The 20,764-nt window shown below is 37.9% G+C and overlaps 1 protein-coding gene across 4 annotated transcripts in view; it reads left to right on the top strand.

The window, feature by feature from the left end:
• Positions 1 to 20,058, top strand: part of RNF182 (ring finger protein 182) — a 31,575-nt gene extending 11,517 nt beyond the window's left edge. For 2 of the 4 annotated variants that reach the window (XR_014896484.1, XR_014896485.1), the window contains exons 3-4: positions 7,681 to 7,798; positions 11,294 to 11,669. Coding sequence is in view for 2 of the 4 variants with exons in the window: in XM_085310054.1 (XP_085166180.1) it covers positions 16,442 to 17,179 (738 nt within the window). In the remaining 2 variants the exon portion in view is untranslated. The other 2 variants (XM_085310054.1, XM_085310053.1) reach the window with 2 other exon arrangements.
• The last annotated feature ends 706 nt before the right edge of the window (positions 20,059 to 20,764 follow it).

Here is a 20,764-nt window from a genome sequence, read left to right as displayed (position 1 = left end):
AGTAGAGAGGAGATTCGCCATCCTTTGGTATAACTAGACCCCAAGATATGACCCAGTTGGGTCTCCATATATGTAGGGGATGAAACTGGAACTCAGGAATTCAACAAATCTATTAGGAGTAGCCAACTCCTTCAAGAAAGTATGCCCTTAGTTAGAAACTGGGGAAGCTGAGGGTTTATTAAGACAGTTTTGTTTCTCCAGAGCAGCACAAAATGATCCGTACTAGCAACAGGAGGTAGCCATAAATGCCTGTTAAACTTCTCATATACTCTGTTCAATTTACTGCCCCTTTTTGCTACTGTTAAGACCTACCTCATCATTGTGTGTTTGCTTTGTGTGGGTGTTAGCAATCTCAGTGGTATGAAAGGCTGCCTTGTATCCTCCTCTAAATCACTGAAAGAGGCATGGAAGATTTGAGTTCTTCGCTGTGAGCCAGGCATTAAACAAGTGCCCAAGGGATTGTGGACCCTCCATCTTTGGAGGTCTTCAAGGTGCTGAGCAACCTGAATGAAGTGCAGCTTCAGAGCTGTCCTGTTTTTTGTGGAGACTTGTAATAGAAGTATTGATTGGTGTGAATGGGATTATGTGGGCGTGGAAGTGCCAGAAGGAAGAGCAGACAAAGGGCTACTAAAATGACTGTTGATCACACCCAGATTAGCAGGTCATCAAGATCACAGTGCACATCTAGTGCAGCTTCTCAGGATACCTGCATCAGGAGAGACAAAGGACAGTGGGTAAATCCTGGTGACTCGCAGAGGTGGGACAGGGTGAAGAGACTGTTCACTGTTGGCCAAAGACAACAAAAAGGCACATCCAGCAGCACATGTTTGCCTACCAGCAAAAAGGAGCCAGGATGAGGACTGGATAGCTAGCATCCTTTGTCCTCCATGTCACTGCAAGGAATGTATCTCCGTGCCTGAGTGCTCTCCAGACTGCCTGGTTACCCGCACCTTGGTGCTTATGAGTATGTGGGTTGGAGTGAGTGAGGGAGATCAGCACACTCCCCTTCTGTAAGGGCTTCCATACAGCATGGCTACACTGTTGAAAGACAGTGTTGCAATGCTATTTTCTAGACTTTGCAGGAAGTAGGGTTTGGACCAGATGACGGYGATGACGGCCAGAGGTTCCTTGCATCTCAATTATTCTGTGATTCTAGGACTTAACTGCAGGAATATGTTCTGTGGTCTCTCTTAWGCAGGAGGTAAGATTAGTATATTTTGATAGCCCTTTTTAGCCTTTAATGGTCCTTTCTAACCTTAAATCTTCATCTCTTCTGACCAYGCATGTCCTCACCGGTGAGACTTAAAGATTTTGTTTTTTTTTTTTCTTTTTAAGGTGGATTTGAATCACCCAGCTATAAGAAAAAAAAAGGCAGCATTTTCAGATCATAAAAATTACAGTTTAATACTCTCCAAAGGGATTTTTTTTAAATCTGCTAAATAATCCTACCCTTGAAAACATAGGGAAAAAAATCTGTTTAGTAGGTCTTTTTGATCAGAGGCTGTAAACTGAGCTCCAGAGTGCTGAGACTGAAACATCTCCTCAGTCATTAAAGCAACACTACCATGTATTGCAAACAATGAGGATTACGTATCTACTTTAAAAAAATAAGTACTGGGAATGAATTTCCCGATTCATGGACCCCATCTTGTCACTTTCTTTCTTCACTGTGCTGAATTGACTGTATGAGGCTCGATCTGCAAATAGTCTCTCTCTTTCATCTCTACTGTAAAGTCATACATAGAATCAAGGCATGTTATTCAAAAGCATGCATGCCCATCAGTTTTACTGCTATTGAGGAGTTGTTGGTTTGCTTGTTTGCTTTGTTTTACTTGATCTACTTACGAGTTGTGTCATCCACACCTAGACAAGCCCTTATCCTTAATAGAATTTTCTGTTAAAGGAACCAAGCCATTATCATCTTGGTGGTTTAACAACTAAGTGAGTAAATGTTGTGAATGCTTTTCTTCACTGCTTCTTACCCCCAGTCTTTCCTGGATTTTTATAGCTACTATCATGTGTGATTGAACTTAACTGTGAGAGAATTTGGATATTCAACAAAGTACAAACAACTTCCTCCTGAATTTTTGCTGTGGCTGCTTTTCTCTGACATTTTACTCTGGGCAGTTTACTGGTGTCTCCAGTATTAAAAATGAATTTTAAGTTTTGTTCCTACGTCTTCCCCTGCTTTACCATTCGCCATTACTATTTATCACATTCATTCTCATTAGCACGGTGGGCAACAGAAACCAAATGTTGTTTCCCCATTTCTTATTAGGCTCAGATTAGTCACGTGTTTTTCTGTCATCCTTCTCGTAGAACACATACAATTTTTMTCACAGACCCATCTCTGCCGATTACACCTTAATATTTTTGTACTTTGACTCCTGTAACTTGTAAGATATAGCCTGTAACCTATTCTTCGCTTGCTGACTTGACWCTTGCATTGCTTCCCTTCAGAAGCTGTATCTGAACGTCTCATATCTTCCTTAGCCATCTTCCTAAACCATAAAATTCTGCATCTTTGAAACTCCTCACAAATTCGTCTTGTGTTTCAACTCAGGCTTGTTTTTATCATGTTTAAGGCCCTCTTTCACTGTCTGTGCTTTCTGCTGTGTTCATTCTCCACTTGCTGTAATTATGCCAYTTTTTCTAAATTTTCCTCACTCGCATTTACCTGTTTTCTTCCATGCTGTCCGTTACTGAGATCCATCATACTCCTGCCCTCCTTTTGCATTTATTCAAAACTCTCTTTTGTAAGGATCCCAGGAATCAGAAATAGAAATCTTGTTAAGATATAATCTGTGTTCAGTTACACTCGTGCATCAGCAATAACTCAATGGGATTGAGTTTAGTGGCTTTGCACAAGTATAAGGAAGGATAAGATTTACTAGATAGTGCTTTTAAGAGATGAAGAGCAGTTACCTTGAAGGTCCTTTTTGTTCCATTTAGATCTAGTGCTTAATRATGTTGATATTAAGATGCCGTTGCAAGATGTCTGATAGTCTTTAAAGATAATTCTAATACATGGTACTGAGTTTAATTATCTGAATAGCTAAATTAAACCAAGTTAAATGGTTACTGTTTGCTTTTGATAGTGCAGGGGATATGAAGCTCTTTTCAAAACCAATGGTGTAGTAAACCAGTGGTTCTACCTGATACATTCACAGAATATGAAACACATCTGAGATTTTAATGTCTCTTTTGGAAATGATACCRTCAGTGTGAGTGTATAAAATACTTCATTCACATGATACTGGATCAGTATGTCCTTCAGACTTGGTAGCCTGCCAGTGAGGCTGCCACAATRTGTACATTCATAAACATTGTCACTGAGTCTTGTCTGCCGCTTTCTGCACATCCCAGTGTATTAAAACAAGTTTATCTTTTTGGGTAGGAAACAGTAACCCACAGTGTTTATGAATTATTAGATGCCATCACAGTACTTTACTGATACTGTTCCCCAGCTGGATTTAGATACTACAAAGCACAGTTCTTTACAAGATATAATAACTTGACAATTAACTTTTTTTTGAGTAACAGAGCATCAGTGCATACTACAGATGAAAGCCAAGCAGAAATTAACGGATTTTTGTGTCACGGTCCCCCAGTCAATCCAATCTGCTTTTTATCTGAGCAGGGATATTTAGGAATTGAATACATGAGGCACTAACAAGTTATAGGAACACCAAGAAGATTTTTATCCTATGAAACCAAAAGCAAGACAAAAGCTAATATGATTTGTTCATATTATATTCGCTAGCACTGCACTTCTTTCAGTTGAATTACTCTTGATTTACACAAGAGTACCTAGTTTACAGTATCTTTGTTTCTAATGAACTAGCAATATGCCCTATTGCCATTTTGCTAATCAAAAGACTTTTAACCACTCTGGCCTTTTACACAAAGTCATAAGAATACTTTTATTGCTGTACTATGCCATAAATTGCATCATTTAAAACGCTGTACAGAGCTGTATATGCAGTTGAGTGGGATCACTGAAAGCTGGACATAGCTGGCATGATAGTCTCTTACTTTTTGCTGTAGAGAAGGAATGCTTAATTAATAAGGAAAAAATGCCACTTGTACTGGATGAAATAAATCAGAAAATTCACTCTGAATCAGTGGGCCAAAAGAATTTCACTTAGGGATAGCTGTATTCTGACAGTCCTTTCCCAGATACTCTCTCATTCTATCCAGTGCAAATAGCTCTCATGTAYTGGAATATATGCAGTGTATGTGATCCAGGAAAGCAGCTTTGTCCTCAGAGATCAGTGTTAGGTGTGTATCTAGAAGGTTTTTGTGCATTTAAAGACAAAATTTAGCATTTTCAACTAATCTGTGATCTGGAAATTTTCATCTGGGTTCCACTCTTCCAGTGGATAATTCTTTTAAAGATAACCTTGTCAAATAAAAGAATTGTTCCTGTAAAGGCATTCTTATAAAGGGGTCTGTGTTTGGTCATGTGTGTCTTGATCCTGTATACAAAGCTGTGATCATTGCTGTGTGATGCATGGTTGCTTTTTTTTGCAGTGGTCACTTGGTCTGGTGAATCCACATAAAATAAACTTCACTAGCTGTGCACCTGCTTCTCCYTCAGTTCACCTTTGTCTTATGATCAATGCAGATAGCAGTAAAGGCCCTTCAAAAATAGAACTCTGTAGAAGACTRTCAGGAAATCATGATCATGATAATTATGAAAGTTAAAGTTTCTCAAAGCTGTAGTTTCACTACAAGCCATGTTACTTCAGACACTCAACATGTTAATTGGCTTGACAAAACTTGAAAAGGCATCCATATAGAGGAATACAACCAGATGTGATGTCAATAGCAATATTTGCATAAAGTAAGTAAGTGGAGATGAAARTCTCCATTTTCTGTGGTTACTGATCCTCTGAATTACCTAGTTCAAATTGAGACWTGTCCGAGTTTGGAAACTTGGAGAATGAAAGGTAAGACTTTTACTGTCTTCTAGGATATCTCCTACCACATTTCAAAATGCAGTGTTCTACAGCTTAATACTGTAGTGACTGGTTACAGTTAGGCAGGATATATGGGCAAGCACAGGAATCTCCYGAGAACCAAGTTAAATTAGCTCATGCAAAACTATGTGTAGTCACAGATAGACTGCTTCCTGTACCTGACCTGCTTAGTTATCTCTAAATTGCAGTGCAGTTTAAAGTGTAGACATACCTTCTATTGCAAAATACATCCACCACAAATAATAGGAAGTGTCCTCCAGGRTGCACTTGCTCAGGGTGCATGTTTGAGGGTGCCCTCCAGAAAGACAACAGAAAAATCTGAGCTCTGAAGTCCTCAGGGAATATTGTAATCATTTGAGTCTGCAGAAGGTGCTAGAGCTAATTTTATGCAATTTCTCCGAGAGCTCCTTCTGTCAAGAAGCCAAGCCCAAGGAAAACAGTATATTTTAACTTGCTGCAAATACGGCCTGTGTTTGCAGAGATTTGAGGAAGTCATAGATTCACAGCAGATGCTATGCTGCCTTCTACGCTGATTACCAATGCAGTTTTTGTAACCTTATAAACTATGGTCTGGTAGGCTAACAAACAGCAGGATGCCGTATTGATGCTTCAAATATGGAGCTTTTCATGGAAAAGTAATCGTATAAATAAAAAMCAATGCTTCTCAGCTTCTAAATAGAGCTTACATTTCTCTATTCTTTCTTCTAAATTGTCCCTTCTTTGCAAATTGCATGCGTTCAGCCCATTGGAAATGAGCCTTTGTGAAATATGGCATCCTGTAATGTCTATTAAATAAGGTYGCTTACTAACTCATCTTTTTCATATCCCTTCTTGGAAAAAGAGGCATGTGGAGCATTCAGAAGCTTCCCATTCCTAAGTAAAATGAGAGCGGAAGAGATTTGTTTTGAAAATTATTTAAAAGAACATTTGTCATGTAAAATATCAGACTTTTTAAAATGCCCTTGGTTATGTTTCAGTTCTATCAAAGTTTCTTAATTAGGAGAAAGCAAGAAATGTTTTTGATTTCCTGCTTTGTTCCATAAGGCTCAGACAAGCTTCTCATTTTTGATACTGAACCGGAAAAACGATATCTTTTAGAACACTCAGTGAAAGCTGCAACGTTGCTTTTGGGATTTGTACTACTTTAAGTGAAATCCAGAATTTGCTGGTGTTCTAATATATAATTTTTCTAGCCTTGTGCAATATGTAACAAAGCATTTAAACTAAAATCCCAGTTCATTATAACCAGTTAAGAAAATACCAGTATCTGTTCTCAGTTATTAATTTACATTAACTCAGGTAAACAGGCAAGTGTAAGGACCCTCAAAAGACTGTATTGCTTTTTAAACCTTTAGAATTCCCYTTTATATTCTGTCTGTTTCCTTTCTAGTTAGTTTAATGGGCAGGCTGTGTTTCTGAATATGTCAGAATATTTTTGAAATTTCTGAAGCAATGCTTTCCCTTAYTCGATTTTATTTTTTAAATATGCTCAAACATAAACACTTCAAACATTTTGAATTAGCTGAGCAATTCAACTGTTATAGTTACAAATGATGTCAAAATACTGTAGCTCTGCTCAAAGCAAAGACACTTTCATACTTGCTGTTGAGTTTGTGAGACTTCATTGGTGTAACTTTTTCAGATGATGAAAAATTCAGAGAGTCAAGGTTGTCCTCTTGCCCAAGCAGGCAACTTTTGATGAAACACACTTTCCAGTATGTTCCTATCAAAAACACCTATGAGGGAGATGCACCGTATTTTTAGCTGAGTTTTGATATGTTACATGTGCTATGGATAGATCCTCAGGTGTGCTGAATTCCCTGCTTATTTCTTCAGCCCTTATTCAGTCTGCAGGGCAGGAAAAAGGATACCTCTCAAAAGAGGTAGCACTAGTCTCAAGGCAACCACTAGTGACCATTATGCCTTCAGAAATACCCRGAGTGTGTCGTGCTTCATCTTATTCTCAGTAGATTCCTTTGTACTTTAAGATCTAGGATGGGATGAGTTTATRTATCATAAAGCAGATTTTTTCTTTGTCCATTGAGGAAATGGACTTACAATTTGACTGTAAGTCTGAGGTCTGGTAAAAGCTTRGCTCTTCAGAGCTAATTCTTGAGATGTTATGCCAAACTAGTTCCTTACAGACTGTAGTCTCTATATTATTACTGTATATACAGATTCAAACCATGAGGATTCTGTTCCTCTCTGGAAATCTTATATCAAGTAGCTCTGAACCTCTTTCAGTGGGGGTTCACAGTGAGTAAAAAAAGACCACATTTCACAGCTAAACAACATGTTAAAACCAGAGCAATTCGTAATAATCTTCTTGAAGTTTAAGTCTCTTATAAAGCTTCATCTGAGTTAAGCAAATCTCATGAGCAGAATACACCAGCAATTCTGAGACTAGTGGTGTAGCACTTTGTGAATCTCTGACAATCCTGGAGTCATTTCCAGCAGTTAGGAAGGTATCTCCAGACTAACACTTTAAGCTGCTGCTGTTTAAGAGGATTCTGTATTCCTTGGTGGCATAAAATAATAGCAATAAATTTTCTTACATTTTTTGGCAGAGTGCAGCTGTGCATATTGCTTAACACAAATTAATTCAATCCATTTCATCCTTTYTTTAAGTATCTGCAAATTTATCTCACATACCTTTGTCTAGAATTATCTGTGTGCCTGCAGTAACTTTTCTTTGTAGTTTTGTAGTYTGTTTGCAAGCAATTACCATGCAACTGTGAGGCCCTGCTGGATGAAACGGAGTTGCTGTGATGCTTCTTAAAATCTCATTTTCAGCAGAAACACTCAGATAAAAATATGTAAGTAATTATTGAAAGATTTTTTCTTCTATATTCACCTATGCTATAAAGGTCATGGTTTATTGTGCTTTTATAAAAAATCTGATTTCATTACAAGACTTTTTCCTTTTCATTATTTTAGGGAACTTTAATTAYCAATGAAAAATACTTCTGAAAATCAATTGATAATACAATTGTTTAATGCAGGATAATACCAGCAGGTGCCTGAAAATACATTTAGTTAAAAACAAATTTCCTAGGTTTCTAGTATTAGTTTCCCTGTGTATAAATCAGGCCAAGTGGACCTTTTGCTGTTAAGTGCAAATATTTGGTCAAARGGCTACACAAGTTATGGTCAAACTAACATCTCCTAATTGACACTAGCCTGTTGGGATTATTCCAATCCCAAGATGCAGCTGAAGGCACACCACTTAGCTTCACCACACATCCACAAGATCTACTAATGTTATATTTTCAAGGCATCATTTTTTTTAATGCATTCACTGTCTTTTAAATATATTGATACTGACATTTTCCTTTGTTACCTCATGTGATTCTAGTTACTTATAATAAGGTCAAGGGAGATGTGAGTATAGGCCTTTATTTCAGGTACCAAATATTTTTTATATTGCAAAAATATATTTTTTTTATCCTAGCAACAGATATTTTAAAATATGTATTTTTAGTGAATAAAAAATGTTCTTCTCACTTTTTAGTAAATCCAGATAACTGTATTGTTTCCTGAAGTCCCCTCCCTTCTCCGCTGAAACTATTTGGGCCTATCAGCTACATTAGCTTTTGCCTGGCAGCTTTTCAAAAGGGTGTGCTTGTAGAAGACCAGGCCTGGAAAAGTTGTTTTATAAATTGAAATCTGTATTGATGTTGGATTATTTTGTCACATGTGGTTTGCAAATGTTYTGTGACTGAAGCAACTGCAGTTGTTTCTTACTATTTTGCTTTCAGCACAGGATAACCCGACAATTAGCCACAGTGCACCACACTGAGCAGCAATTAAAGAGAAAACCCTACTACCAACTATAAGCAAACTATATGTAAACTTCAGTATCAGTACTGCCCTGTGTAATCCTCCGCTCTTTTTATTTTGTGTTTGTACTAACCTATTTAGACAACGCAGGAAAATATTTGTATATAGTCATATTCTCAGAAAAGCCTGAAACAGAATGAACCAAGTAAAACAGACTTAAGTGTTCGACAGGTTGCGCTCAAGCGCGACAGAAAAAGAAAGTACAGTTTCCTTTCTATTCCGTGCTTGGATTAGTTTCAGCTCCATTAGTTCAAAGCTAATGCCACACTTGCTCTCTGTTTAAATCATATTCTGAAGGTTAATTGGAACTTATTGTAATGCATAAGATGGTCCCCCACTATGTGAAGAGGTATTTCTCACCAGATGATGTAAGCAAGGTTAATTTTCTGTAACTTTGTCTCACCTGACCACTCTCAAATTATATAAACCAGAAAATGTATCCTAAGAAAAATAATTCTGCCATATTTTGTTGATCTCTCATTTTGTATATGTCACTTTCAGTGCAACAGTTCTTTTTTCTAAGTCACGTGCTTGTATTTTTTGGATTCATTTTAATTYCTTATATTCCAACACACTGTAGTAAGCAAAGCAAGGAGGCGAATTTCCACAGTGTTATCTTCAGACATTCTGAAACCTAATATAAAATCTTACTGGCTGTTAATAATGCCAAGTTTAAAGATAAATGGTAGTCATATCTGTAGGTCATATAGTTAAACATTTATGCTTATAATAAGAAATAGTGGGAAGCTTTTTATTTATTTATCATTATATATCTTTTCAAGTCATATTCTAGAATCAGTGTCCTACAGTCTGTTCAATTATTCTCAGAAGAGCATCTAAAGGACACAAAATCTACAAAAGAGAAACAGAACTCCATCTTAATTGAGGAAGCCACCAAAAAAAAATCCCTACTACCAACGAAGAGAATGTTTAACTTTTCTCTAAAATAATGATATTAAGGCCATGATTTCTATTGTGAAATATATTCATWTTGGAGTTGATCATTTTTCTTGATTTCAGAGTCATAAAGGAAAAGCCATTGGCTGAAAGGAAGTAGCATGGGAGAAAATACTAAAAAAGCCCAAGCAAGCAAGTTGTGAATCAAATAAAAATTATTTTAAAAGGAACTAATTATGTTTAAATAGTGTGTTTCCAAAATTTGTATTTAAATGGTAAGAAATTTAATTTCAACCATCTCTTTTTACTTAGTGATTTAGTGTAATTAATAGTCTGCTTAAATCAAGACAGCTGTTAAGAGATCAGCTCCTTTGTCCTTTATTAGTTTTATTCTTAATACAACCACAAAACAACCCACAACTCTATGTCACATTAAGTAGTCAGTCAGTCAGTGTATTGCTGTATCAATTGCTCATGAATTATATATGAGAAAAAAATCCTTCTCCGGAAATATTGAAAGAGATTTTGCTTGTGTCTACAAGCCTAACTGATGAAGCACTTTTTCTACATCATAGTCAGTTTTAAGATTCATATCAGTACTGTAGTAGCCTCTAGCTAGAAAGAAAGTCATTCAGGATAGTGTGGTTTCAATAAGGCTTTCACCAATATTCATACCATTTTCCACTACTAGCTGACACATAACGTGTGCTATTGGGACAACAAAAAAGTATTGAAATAATATTGTTAAGAGAAATTTGAGTCTGGTAATATTGAATATGCACTTGTAGAAGATGTAGAAAGTACCCTTACAGCCAGTGTGACAATACTGAATGAAGTCAACCGTGTTAGACAAATATATGGAAAAAGTCTTCTCCACTTATTTACTAGAGATAAAAAAGCAACAACTGTTGATTTTTAAAAAATATTTAAAACTGCACAGTACTATTATATGAGTTCTCATACTGAATGATCAGAGGCCCATGTATTCTGCTTTGAATATAAAAAACTACAATTTTCTGCATTTTGTTTATTTTGTTTTTATACTATTGTAGAAGATTGGGAGAGATCAGTCACGACTGCTAAATATTAAAATAATAACTTCTGATAAAAATCAGTGTACTTGATATTAGTTACTTGTGAAATAGTCTACAATACATAAATATTTGGTGCATATGTTGTTGATTTTCTATCCTGTGCATAGCATTTCCTGGGATTTCTTTGAGAAGTACCCTCATTGCCTGTCCCACTAAACACTATGTTTGCATGAAAAGAATGCATTGAGGCATTTTTCAGAGCAGCTTATACGGCTGACCATAAACCAAGCACGGATCAGTGTGCCACAATCTGTAAATCTTGTGCAAAGTCACGCGTTGATTGGAATTGACAGGGAAATGCCCGTTGTTAAAAGCCATCCAATGGTAGCAAAAATGTGGCGCGGAACAAGTTGAACATATGATAGCTGCCGGCACTTTGAATGTAGTCTATACAAATGTCAGATTAGTAAAGCTGTTTGGGTTCTTTCTTTCTTTCTTTCTTTCTTTCTTTTTTTTTTTTTTTTCTTACATTGTGCTTAGCACAAGCTGGAAAAATCTAGTGAGATGGTCATTTCCTGCTGAGTCAGAATGCAGCAAAGCTGTTTGAATGCAGTGGTCCGCAGGAGGCTGTTTGTTTTCTGGTCTATGCTGGAGAAGAGACTACAGTTTGTTTGGAGAACTAGAAGTGATTAAAGAGCTTCTCTGAGCTTTCTGAAGGGAAGTATTTTGATACGTCTTTAAAACCCGTTTTTTCAAAGCGTGGTTTATCTCCTTAACTGCTCTGCTGGGTTTTTCTGTGTGAATTTCTAACACTTGTAAATATGTGGTTGCTGGAAGAGATAGCACCTCAGAATGTTTAGGTATATTTAGCAGATAATATTGAAAGAGCTTTAAAATTAACAACAGATCTGTAAAGATAACTGGATTATTTTACAGAAATAATTTTAGTAAATGGGATTTCCCCAATATATTTCTCTAAACAGAAATTGTAACATATGGGTATTTCCATCCAAACCAGAGAAATTGGGCAACTTCCCCTCTTTCTGAGAGAACAGACTGAAGGGTCTCCCAGCTGGTATATTTGCTCTACTAATTTTGTTCCTTCCTTTCCATCAGTTTTTGCCTGTGTGGAGAATTGGTATTTCTTGTCTTCCCTGTGAGTGAACCTTTGCAAGAGGTTCTTTTTCTTGGCAAGTAAGTTTTTCTGTATTTATTTATCTCTGTTCATTTTCTCCACCTATTCTCTATTGGAAAGTTTCATCTGCCACTAGCGGTTTCTAGCTTCTCATATGCACAATTTGTGTATACAGTAGCTGATAGATGAGAGTAAAGAGTGGCGGTAACGTGCCACAAGCCGTTCACGTTTCATTCTGTGTCTGGGGTGAAAGTCCACAGTCTGTGGTCTGCAAGCCAGCAGTGGTTGGTGGCAAGCTTGCTTTTTTCCATCTGATTTTGTGAATGGCCTCCTCTTGCTCTTCGAGCGAAGATRCTCCCTAAGCTGTTGAATCTGCGTTAAGTCCCACTTCTGCGACTGCCCTGCAGCAGTCAGCTGGAGACTGTGCTGTCTCTTTGTGTCATCTGGCCAGTTACTTCTCCATCGTCAGCTTTACTCCCTTTCTATCAAAAGGGTCTGAGTCTGGCAGAGAGACAGTGAGGTGCAGGACAGCACGGGGAAGGGGAAGAGAGGAAGTCCGAACTCAAGTAGCATTAGGAATGCTAAGTGAACAGGAATGGTGGGTTYGCTGCTGCAGTCCTTGCTTGCACAGAACTCTTATTTATAAAAGACAAGTGGTTGTCAGACAACAGCAGATGTGCGTGTTCCTGGATAAACTGTGGTGGATACCGTTATCATTGAACTTGTCTAGTTTGTTTGTATTTTGTTCTGAAAGCCRCTGTGCACTACGTAATAGTCACAGGAATTAAAAATTCTGCAGTTGGATCATGCTGATCATGGCAAATACATTCTGTGGAAGACAATAGCAGAAAGTGGCTGGGCTTTCTTCTAAAATGTACTTGTATATTAAATGAAAGAATAATTATCATGGAAAGATGTTTCGCTACGTAAGTAACAGCCAGCCTGATTCCTCATTCAATAGGAGACAAAGCCTCTCAGACGGATCGCATGAAGTGAGCTAAGAATACAGAAAGGTAGAATGGTGGAATAATTAGGATTGGAAGGGATCTCTGGAGATTCTATCCCCTTGCTTAAAGTGAGGCCCAAATCCAGCTTAGAGCAGTTTGCCGAGGGCTGTATCGAGTCAAGTTTTCAGTAGCATCAAAGTTGTGGGTTTCATTAGAAATCCTTGTTTTTTCCTGTATTTTTAGTAGGTCTGTGACTGGAGAACTTCGTGTGATGTATACAGAAGGGCAGAATAAATTAAAGCTGAAAAAGGTGTTAGTTTTCAGCTCCATGCCTGAGAGAGAAAATGGATATCAAGAAGTAAAAAAGGTAGAAAATTCCTTAAGAAATGAGTAAAGCAAAAAGATAGAAGTATCTAAAAATGAAACAGAGCTGAGAAGATAAAGGAAGTATAAAATGGGAATAGCATTAATAAGAATTAATGGTTACATTTTAATTTTCAAAGGAAACGATTTATAAATGCAGCATAGTAAGCATTAATTATACTACAACACATAAGGAGAAACTCAACATCYGACTTAGCCAAAGAAGAAGGCATACAATCAGTGATGTTTAGTACTGATAGATACATTTTGAAGAGACTATGTGAAAAGAGAAGCATGATGAAAGTAKCTCTTTCTTGTACATGCAGTAAAATAAGTTTGAAAATAATTTGTATAATAGTTTGTGACAGAAACCAGAATAACAGGGTTGTTTCTTTGTGGAAATTAAAGTAATGATCCCAATTTACTACACAAGACTGCAGGAGCTGTGACTTCCTATTAGTAATGCAAAGTTTATCCACCTAAAGGGAATAGAATCAGGAAAAATAGTGTCAGTTTTCCTCCTGTCTTTCCCCAAAAGTGCATTCTGGCAGAAGTGTTAAAAGTGTAAATGAAACTGTTTGGGAAGTGGTCTACTTTTTGTGAAAACTTGGAACTACTTATTAAAAAGTTAAACARAGGTTTTCAGTTTGGGGGGTTTCAGAGAAAGGTCACAATTTTCCATGAGAAGCGTGGASAGTGCTCCATAGGACAATGCTTGCCAGCCTTAACTGTGAAGCATTYGGATGTTCGTTATCTAGTTCACCTTGGRTTTGGAAAATTAATGATACTCAGGATTTAAAAGTTCAAAGGCATAGCTTCATTTGTTGTCTTTGCTTTTACTTTTTCAGTAGTGCTTTTCCTTTTGCTTCTCACTTTTTCAGTGGTGCTTTGCCCTTCTGTAGGTTGGCATTTCACTTTCCTAGGTCCATTTTGTGGCTTCCCCATCCTTTGGTAAGTTAGCATCTTCTGACATTTGTATATGCCTAAAAGTCATCTAGAAGGTAATATTTGGAACAAAATAAAAAGAGTTCTAGAAATGAATAAGGAAGCACAAAGTGTGACCAAGGATAAAGGCTAGATTATAAAAGCTATAAAAGATCTAACTTTTGTATCTTATAAAATGTTTAGCTTGTACATTCTCAGGATCGTGGATCAATCTTTTTGTGCTTATGTTACTTGACATAATGGAACACACCGCAAGTATAGTCACAATACAAACAATAAAAATAATGGTAAGGCAGAGATGGAAACTTGAAGCACTAAAGATATAAGTTGGGAAAGGTAAAAAGAAACATTAAGAAAGTAGAATGGAGAGGAAGCCCTGTTTGTTATTTTCTTTACTGTGTTATCATCTTCTATTATTGCTACATTGTTCRAAGTGTTATATCTTTGTTTTAAAATCCTAGAAGTGATTTTTAAAAATAAAGACACTAATGGAACCTATATAGTGCAGGAAGTAAGACAGATAATAGAAAATATTTTCAAAAACAGGAGGAACAAGAGGCCCATGAAAGAGCCAATGCAGTACCTGATGGATGGCAGGTAAAATTTCTTGACAGAAGCAGCACATCACTAAAAAGAGAGGCTTTCCTATCTCATTCTCAAAAAAGGGACRAATACATGAATGCTAGGAGTGAATAAAAGTTTCCGAAGGAAGACAAAAATTATAYGGAAAGGAATCAAACATACTAAAATTGAAACATTCTAAATACTAAAATTAATAATCAAGAAACAACAGTTTATTGAACTATAGTTACTTTTTTGTATTCCATCTGCCTACATTTGTTGCAGGCAGAGACAGCCAGCTGGGGCAGCTGGACCCAGGTGCTGACCCACATCATTCACAGCAGCGAGCACCTTGAATTTAGGAGAAGTTTGGAGAAGTAATCATTGCTTGCCCGAGTACATAGTCATGGTTAAACGTTTTGTGTTTAATGCATAGATGTTTCCTGAACTCGTGGAAATGCAGTTATGTAATAGGGCAACACATCTGCTTAAGGGAGGCTGCTGGGTCTGAGGGCAAAAGCGCTGCACGGAGCAGGAGAGCAGCAGTGCGAGCGTGCCACAGTCCTCTCCTTAGCTGAGGTGCGAAATAGCTGTCACAGCCATAAAATGCTTGAAAGCCAGTACCCGAGGAAAGTACCTTTGGGAGGCACRTTGGCCCTCGCCCGGCATCTGCACGTTAAAGGGGGCATTTGTTGCATGCTGAAGAACCTTCTTTCTCTTTATTGGCTGCCATTAGCTCTGTATTCAGCACCTAAGAGAGGAGACGGGGAAAAATAAGTTGGGCCAGAAGCAGTAAAATTAATGAGGCCTGATGTTTTTCCAAATTTATGGCATATGTCCCCACATACCTCTCTGTGATAACTCTTAACCCTCTTCCATATCTGCCCGTATCCATATTTCCCCCCACCCTGGGATACCACCAGCTTCCTCCTACATTAGGGCTGGTTCAGAGCGGGTGCTGGTGACCTGGCTGTGTGTGCGCTGACCGCTCAGCTGACCACTGCCCGTCAGTAGAAATGGTGGTGGCTGTAACTCCCTATCTCTCTCCTCTACCCAACTGCCAGTTTTCACTACTTTTTTTAGAACCTTAACTCTCTTCAGTACTGCTGTTCCTCTGCTAACTTCTTTGAAAGTTGGTTGGTTCAAAGGTTACTGAGAAAGACAAAAAGTATGATTGGTTAGTTCTCATCTCCTAAAAAAAAAAAAAAGAAAAAGAAAAAAAAAGTCACTGATCAGTGGTTAGATTGCATCTTCTGCTGAGAATGTCATGGGCTGAGGGAGTCAAATCTACTCATAAGTCTAAACCAAATGTGTGCCGTGTGAGGCAAAATTTTATCAACATGACTACCACATGTACCTCATGTGCCACAGAAAAACCTAGAGGTGAATAGCCTTAGAGGAGAACACCGTAGAAGTATTCTTGGCAAGGAAAGCTAAGCTTGTAAAAAAGCTTTGTTTTTCCTGCAACACAACTTTTTTTTTTTTTTTCTTCCGCAGAAATTCCAGATTGTCTTTTTTTACATAGATGCCTGGCTTGGCATAAAGGATCTGCAGTACAGCTTCCCTAGCAGAAGCTGAAAATGGACGTCTGCTACTGATGCTTTTTGACAACTTCATCTCCTCTTTTCCTGATTGAGATGGGTGAAATGATTACTAGGGAAAAAATTTAAAATAAGCCCGGGTGACGTAATTGTCCATTGACTTCTCTTGCCAGAAGTCTGAAAACCATCAGAAGAAATGACCAGTCAACTACCAGAGGAGTCTGTGGAGTCGCAGAGCTCAGATGAGCTTGAGTGCAAGATCTGTTACAACCGCTATAACTTGAGACAGAGAAAACCAAAAGTGCTGGAGTGCTGTCATAGAGTATGTGCCAAATGTCTTTSCAAGATCATAGACTTTGGAGACTCTCCCCAAGGAGTCATAGTATGCCCGTTTTGCAGGTTCGAAACCTGCCTGCCAGATGATGAGGTTAGTAGTCTTCCTGATGACAATAACATCCTTCTGAATTTAGCTTGTGGGGGAAAGGGGAAGAAGTGCCTGCCAGACAACCCAACAGAACTGCTGCTGACGCCCAAAAGGTTGGCGTCCCTGGTTAGTCCTTCTCACACCTCTTCCAATTGCCTGGTTATAACAATCATGGAAGTACAAAGAGAAAGTCCTCAGACCCTGAACTCAACCCCTGTGGTGGAATTTTACAGGCCTACGAGTTTTGACTCTGTTGCGACTGTATCCCACAACTGGACAGTGTGGAACTGCACATCTTTGCTCTTCCAGACTTCAATTCGGGTGCTAGTTTGGTTGCTAGGGTTGCTGTACTTTAGTTCCTTGCCTTTAGGGATTTATTTACTGGTATCTAAGAAAGTCACCCTGGGGGTTGTCTTTGTAAGCCTTGTTCCTTCGAGCCTTGTTATTCTTATGGTTTACGGCTTTTGCCAGTGTGTTTGTCATGAATTTCTAGACTGCATGTCTTCTTGATAACAAATAACAGTGAAATAAGAGGTATTGCCATGTATGTAGCATAGTTGATTTAGCCTTTGTTTGTATTCTTATTTATTCTCATTATTGTCCATGTCACTAGATGGAAACAGTAGTCCTAGTTTTATAGTCTTTTTATTTCTGTTAGATTTGTTATTTATTGTCAGCTCTTTTTTCTTTAAGCTAAACAATGGAAATAAAATTTATGCGCTGATTTTAATAGGCCAGACTGTAGAGAGGGGTAAATCAAAATTGCCAAACTTGGTGCCTGCTGTGCAGCCCTTATTTGAAGCCATTTGCCTTCCATTGGCTTGCTCACATGAGTCAAGACTGCAGGATCAGTCCTGGAAGAAATTAGTACAACAGTCACCCTCTAGGTCGAAGTACAGCATCTCTTCATCAAAAGCATCTCATGCTTTGAAATATCTGTTATTTCTACTAGTGAATGAAATCACTTTCTTAATTAATAATGTAAGAAGAACAAGTTACCATTGCTTTTCCCAATTCTTGTTGCACCTGGAATATCTGTGGGAGACCAATGGTTATGGATTTCCTGCATCCTGGGCATGGGGAATCTAATTTTTTTTTCCCATGCTAGACACATCCTCCAAAACACTTTCCCTAAACAGGGGCCCCCACTATTTACCCCTATGGTTGCAGCTCCCTCTGAGTTACTCCTAATAATAAGTACTTTTAGGGACCTAGCTGTACATTTACTCTAGATGCACTTTTTTTAAGTGTGCATCACCTCGGGCTTCCCCTCGCGGGGTCAGAGCTCTCCAAACTTCCCCAGCTATCTTCCTTTATGTGTACCCTCCCTCTGAGCACATCCRCCCCCACGCCATAAGCCCTCCTAACAAATTGCCTGACTGATCTTGTGCACGCCTACTCTCGGGTAGCTACAGTGGAGAATTTCCCTTAAGTGACTTTAGCGATCAAGATAGATCTTTATTCCCCATCACTAGGAAATGGACCTTCGATGACTAATACAAATTTCAGAAAAATTCTGAAATCATTAACTRTTTTTTTGTTTGCTTGTTTGTTTTTTGTTTTTTTTTTCTCTCTGAGTTCACAGAATGCGCACTATAAGGAGGTACCATGACTTTTGAGAAGAATTCTGTTTAATGCATAATGCTTCGAAGTGCTGAATACCCAGAACTCCTTCCCTCACCAGAGTGAGGTTATGGCGCTCTAGATGCAGCAACTCGTGTAACTTGACTGGTTGCGTCCAGAGGATGCATGGCATGGTTTGCCATTCTACAGGCACAATGAGGCCCTGTAAGGTTTCTTTGGATGTTTAGGCTATTTCTTAAACTAGTGGAAGGAACACAACAATAAAAAGAAATATTTAATGTGTATGTGCAACTAGCTCTAGTCAGTGCCATAATTAAAAATTCATTTCCCTGTGCACAACAGAATAAAAAATGAAAAGGAGCAGTTGATCAGTGCAAACAAGGCTTTTGGATCAGGCACAAGATTTAGTATTCTCAGCATAGTGTCAGAGGGAGAGGGGGCTTGTTGTGTGAAGATTGAATGTATGGCCTAGCAATATTCTCAGAGCAAAATGACTCTGGTAAAAATGAAAAATACCAATGGGAAATGAAAAGCATAAGTGGCTGTTGTGTCTATCCAGAGGACTTAAAGTCAAGCTGGTCTAATTTTGGTAGACAATATGAGTAGTATCAACAGTTTTCATTGCTATTGTAAACACAGGAAAAAATGTGGAAACCTAAAGCTCCTGCTTTTCTTGACACTTGTTTATAATAGTGCACATATGCATATATATATATATATATATATGTATGTAGATGCACATATGCAAGAAGAAAACATCTAGTAAGATTATAGTTTTCAAGTGTATGAAGTTACAGAGCTATGTACTGAATAGATAAAGGAAATCTTTTAGTCTTTTCTGTAATCACTTGCTAATAGTTAGAACTAAAATATTTTCAAAATTCCTAGAAATGGCTATTCCTAAGTAATTGTTTTTAATGCTTGTGGTAAAGTACATGTAGTTAGAAGAGTTGTCATCTCTAGTCCTGGTACACTGCAAGCTGTGACTGATGTATGAACTCATAAATTTTAAGCATCCAAACACAATCATGTCAAAAAAGAAAGAAATAGAAAACTATCTGGTTTTATAATACTTCATAACTCTGGGAAAATATGTATTTGTAGTGTTAAGGGATTTATATATTTTAGGGTTTGTTCAATATGTCTGAATATATTATCTCTAATAAAGGGCTGGCTGAAAGAGGAAGTAGGTTCTGAAACTCTGTGACATATATATATTACCTCTGTACATGTCTGCAGTGCTACCTGTTGTCTTTTCCTGGGTGTATTTTACTGGGTTTTTTCCTTCAGGTTAATTATGATTATGTCAGCTCCAGTACCAGATAATTTTGTACTCCATTTTAAAATGGAGCCTAATCTCAGAAGAATTACAGTGGTACCAGTTGGCACTGGTTATTACACTTCGCTGTTTCTAGGACTGCCACTCAGTTAAACTTACATTGTTATTTTAGACTGTGCCACAATACTAATCCACCAACAAATGTGAGTGTGCAAAAATGTATTCATTGAATAGCTATTCTGCTGCTCAGCCACATTATAACAGCTGGGAGGGATCTTGTAAAATTCCTGTATGATTTATGGTATGCCATTGAGAATTGCCAGCAGGTCTAAATCTCAGTTATTTTGTGAAGACAGGAGAAGATACTTGCTCTGTGACTGAAGCTAGAAGAACTTCAGATACTACCCTTCCCTTCCCTTCCCTTCCCTCACATGATTCTTGTCTCATTTGCAGTGAAATAATTCTGTCAAAGTCATTGGTATGAAGTCAGTGTAAATGGGACTAGAATGAAATAATACATACCTCCCTACCAGTGTTTCTTTCCCTTTGTGACTTTTTTCTCTCCTTTGAAAGTCTTGTCTGATAAGGTTGTAAAAATACCACTTTCATGAAGAAAATCCCCTCTGAGTAGTATTTTATTCCTGCTTCACCCAGACATACGACTCAACAAAGTGCAAAATGTTATTGATTCATTACCACATAATTATTTTAGCCTAAATAAGATTTTTTTTTAATTCCTGCCTACAATGTGGATATGGACTGTAGACTGGCTGCTAATTTCCAGTATCACCTGAGGGCTGAGGCTGAATGATACAGTGGGAGCCACTGGCCCAATATGGAAAGGAGATCTGCTGGACCTTTACCTGACCAGGACTCCATAGGCGATGAAGCTCTCTTTTAGGTGTGGCTGAACCCAGAGCCTGAAGAGCAAATAACCAAAGGCAGGTTACATGGAAGGTAAGTGGCGAGGGAAGAAACAGATGGTACAGGAAGCTTTGAGGCTGACTTGTCAGGGGCAGTTCATCTACGGAGGTAAGGAGGGACTGTGGGACCATAGGCAGGATGTGGCTGCAAAGCAGTGATAGGTCTCTGCTTGGGAAGAGACTGTTCTGTTTTTTCAAAATTGAAAGTCATTTGGTACAGCTAGCACACTTACATATTTTTACTTTCTAAACAAAAAAATATTTGACTCTATAATGAAAAGATGTCCTTAGATTTGAGCATATTCCTTC

The sequence above is a fragment of the Rhea americana genome, unplaced genomic scaffold (genome assembly GCF_003343005.1).
Source record: "Rhea americana isolate MKP2758 unplaced genomic scaffold, rheAme1 scaffold_31, whole genome shotgun sequence".
NCBI lineage: Eukaryota > Metazoa > Chordata > Aves > Rheiformes > Rheidae > Rhea > Rhea americana.
This window is presented reverse-complemented; position numbering and strand designations above follow the sequence as displayed.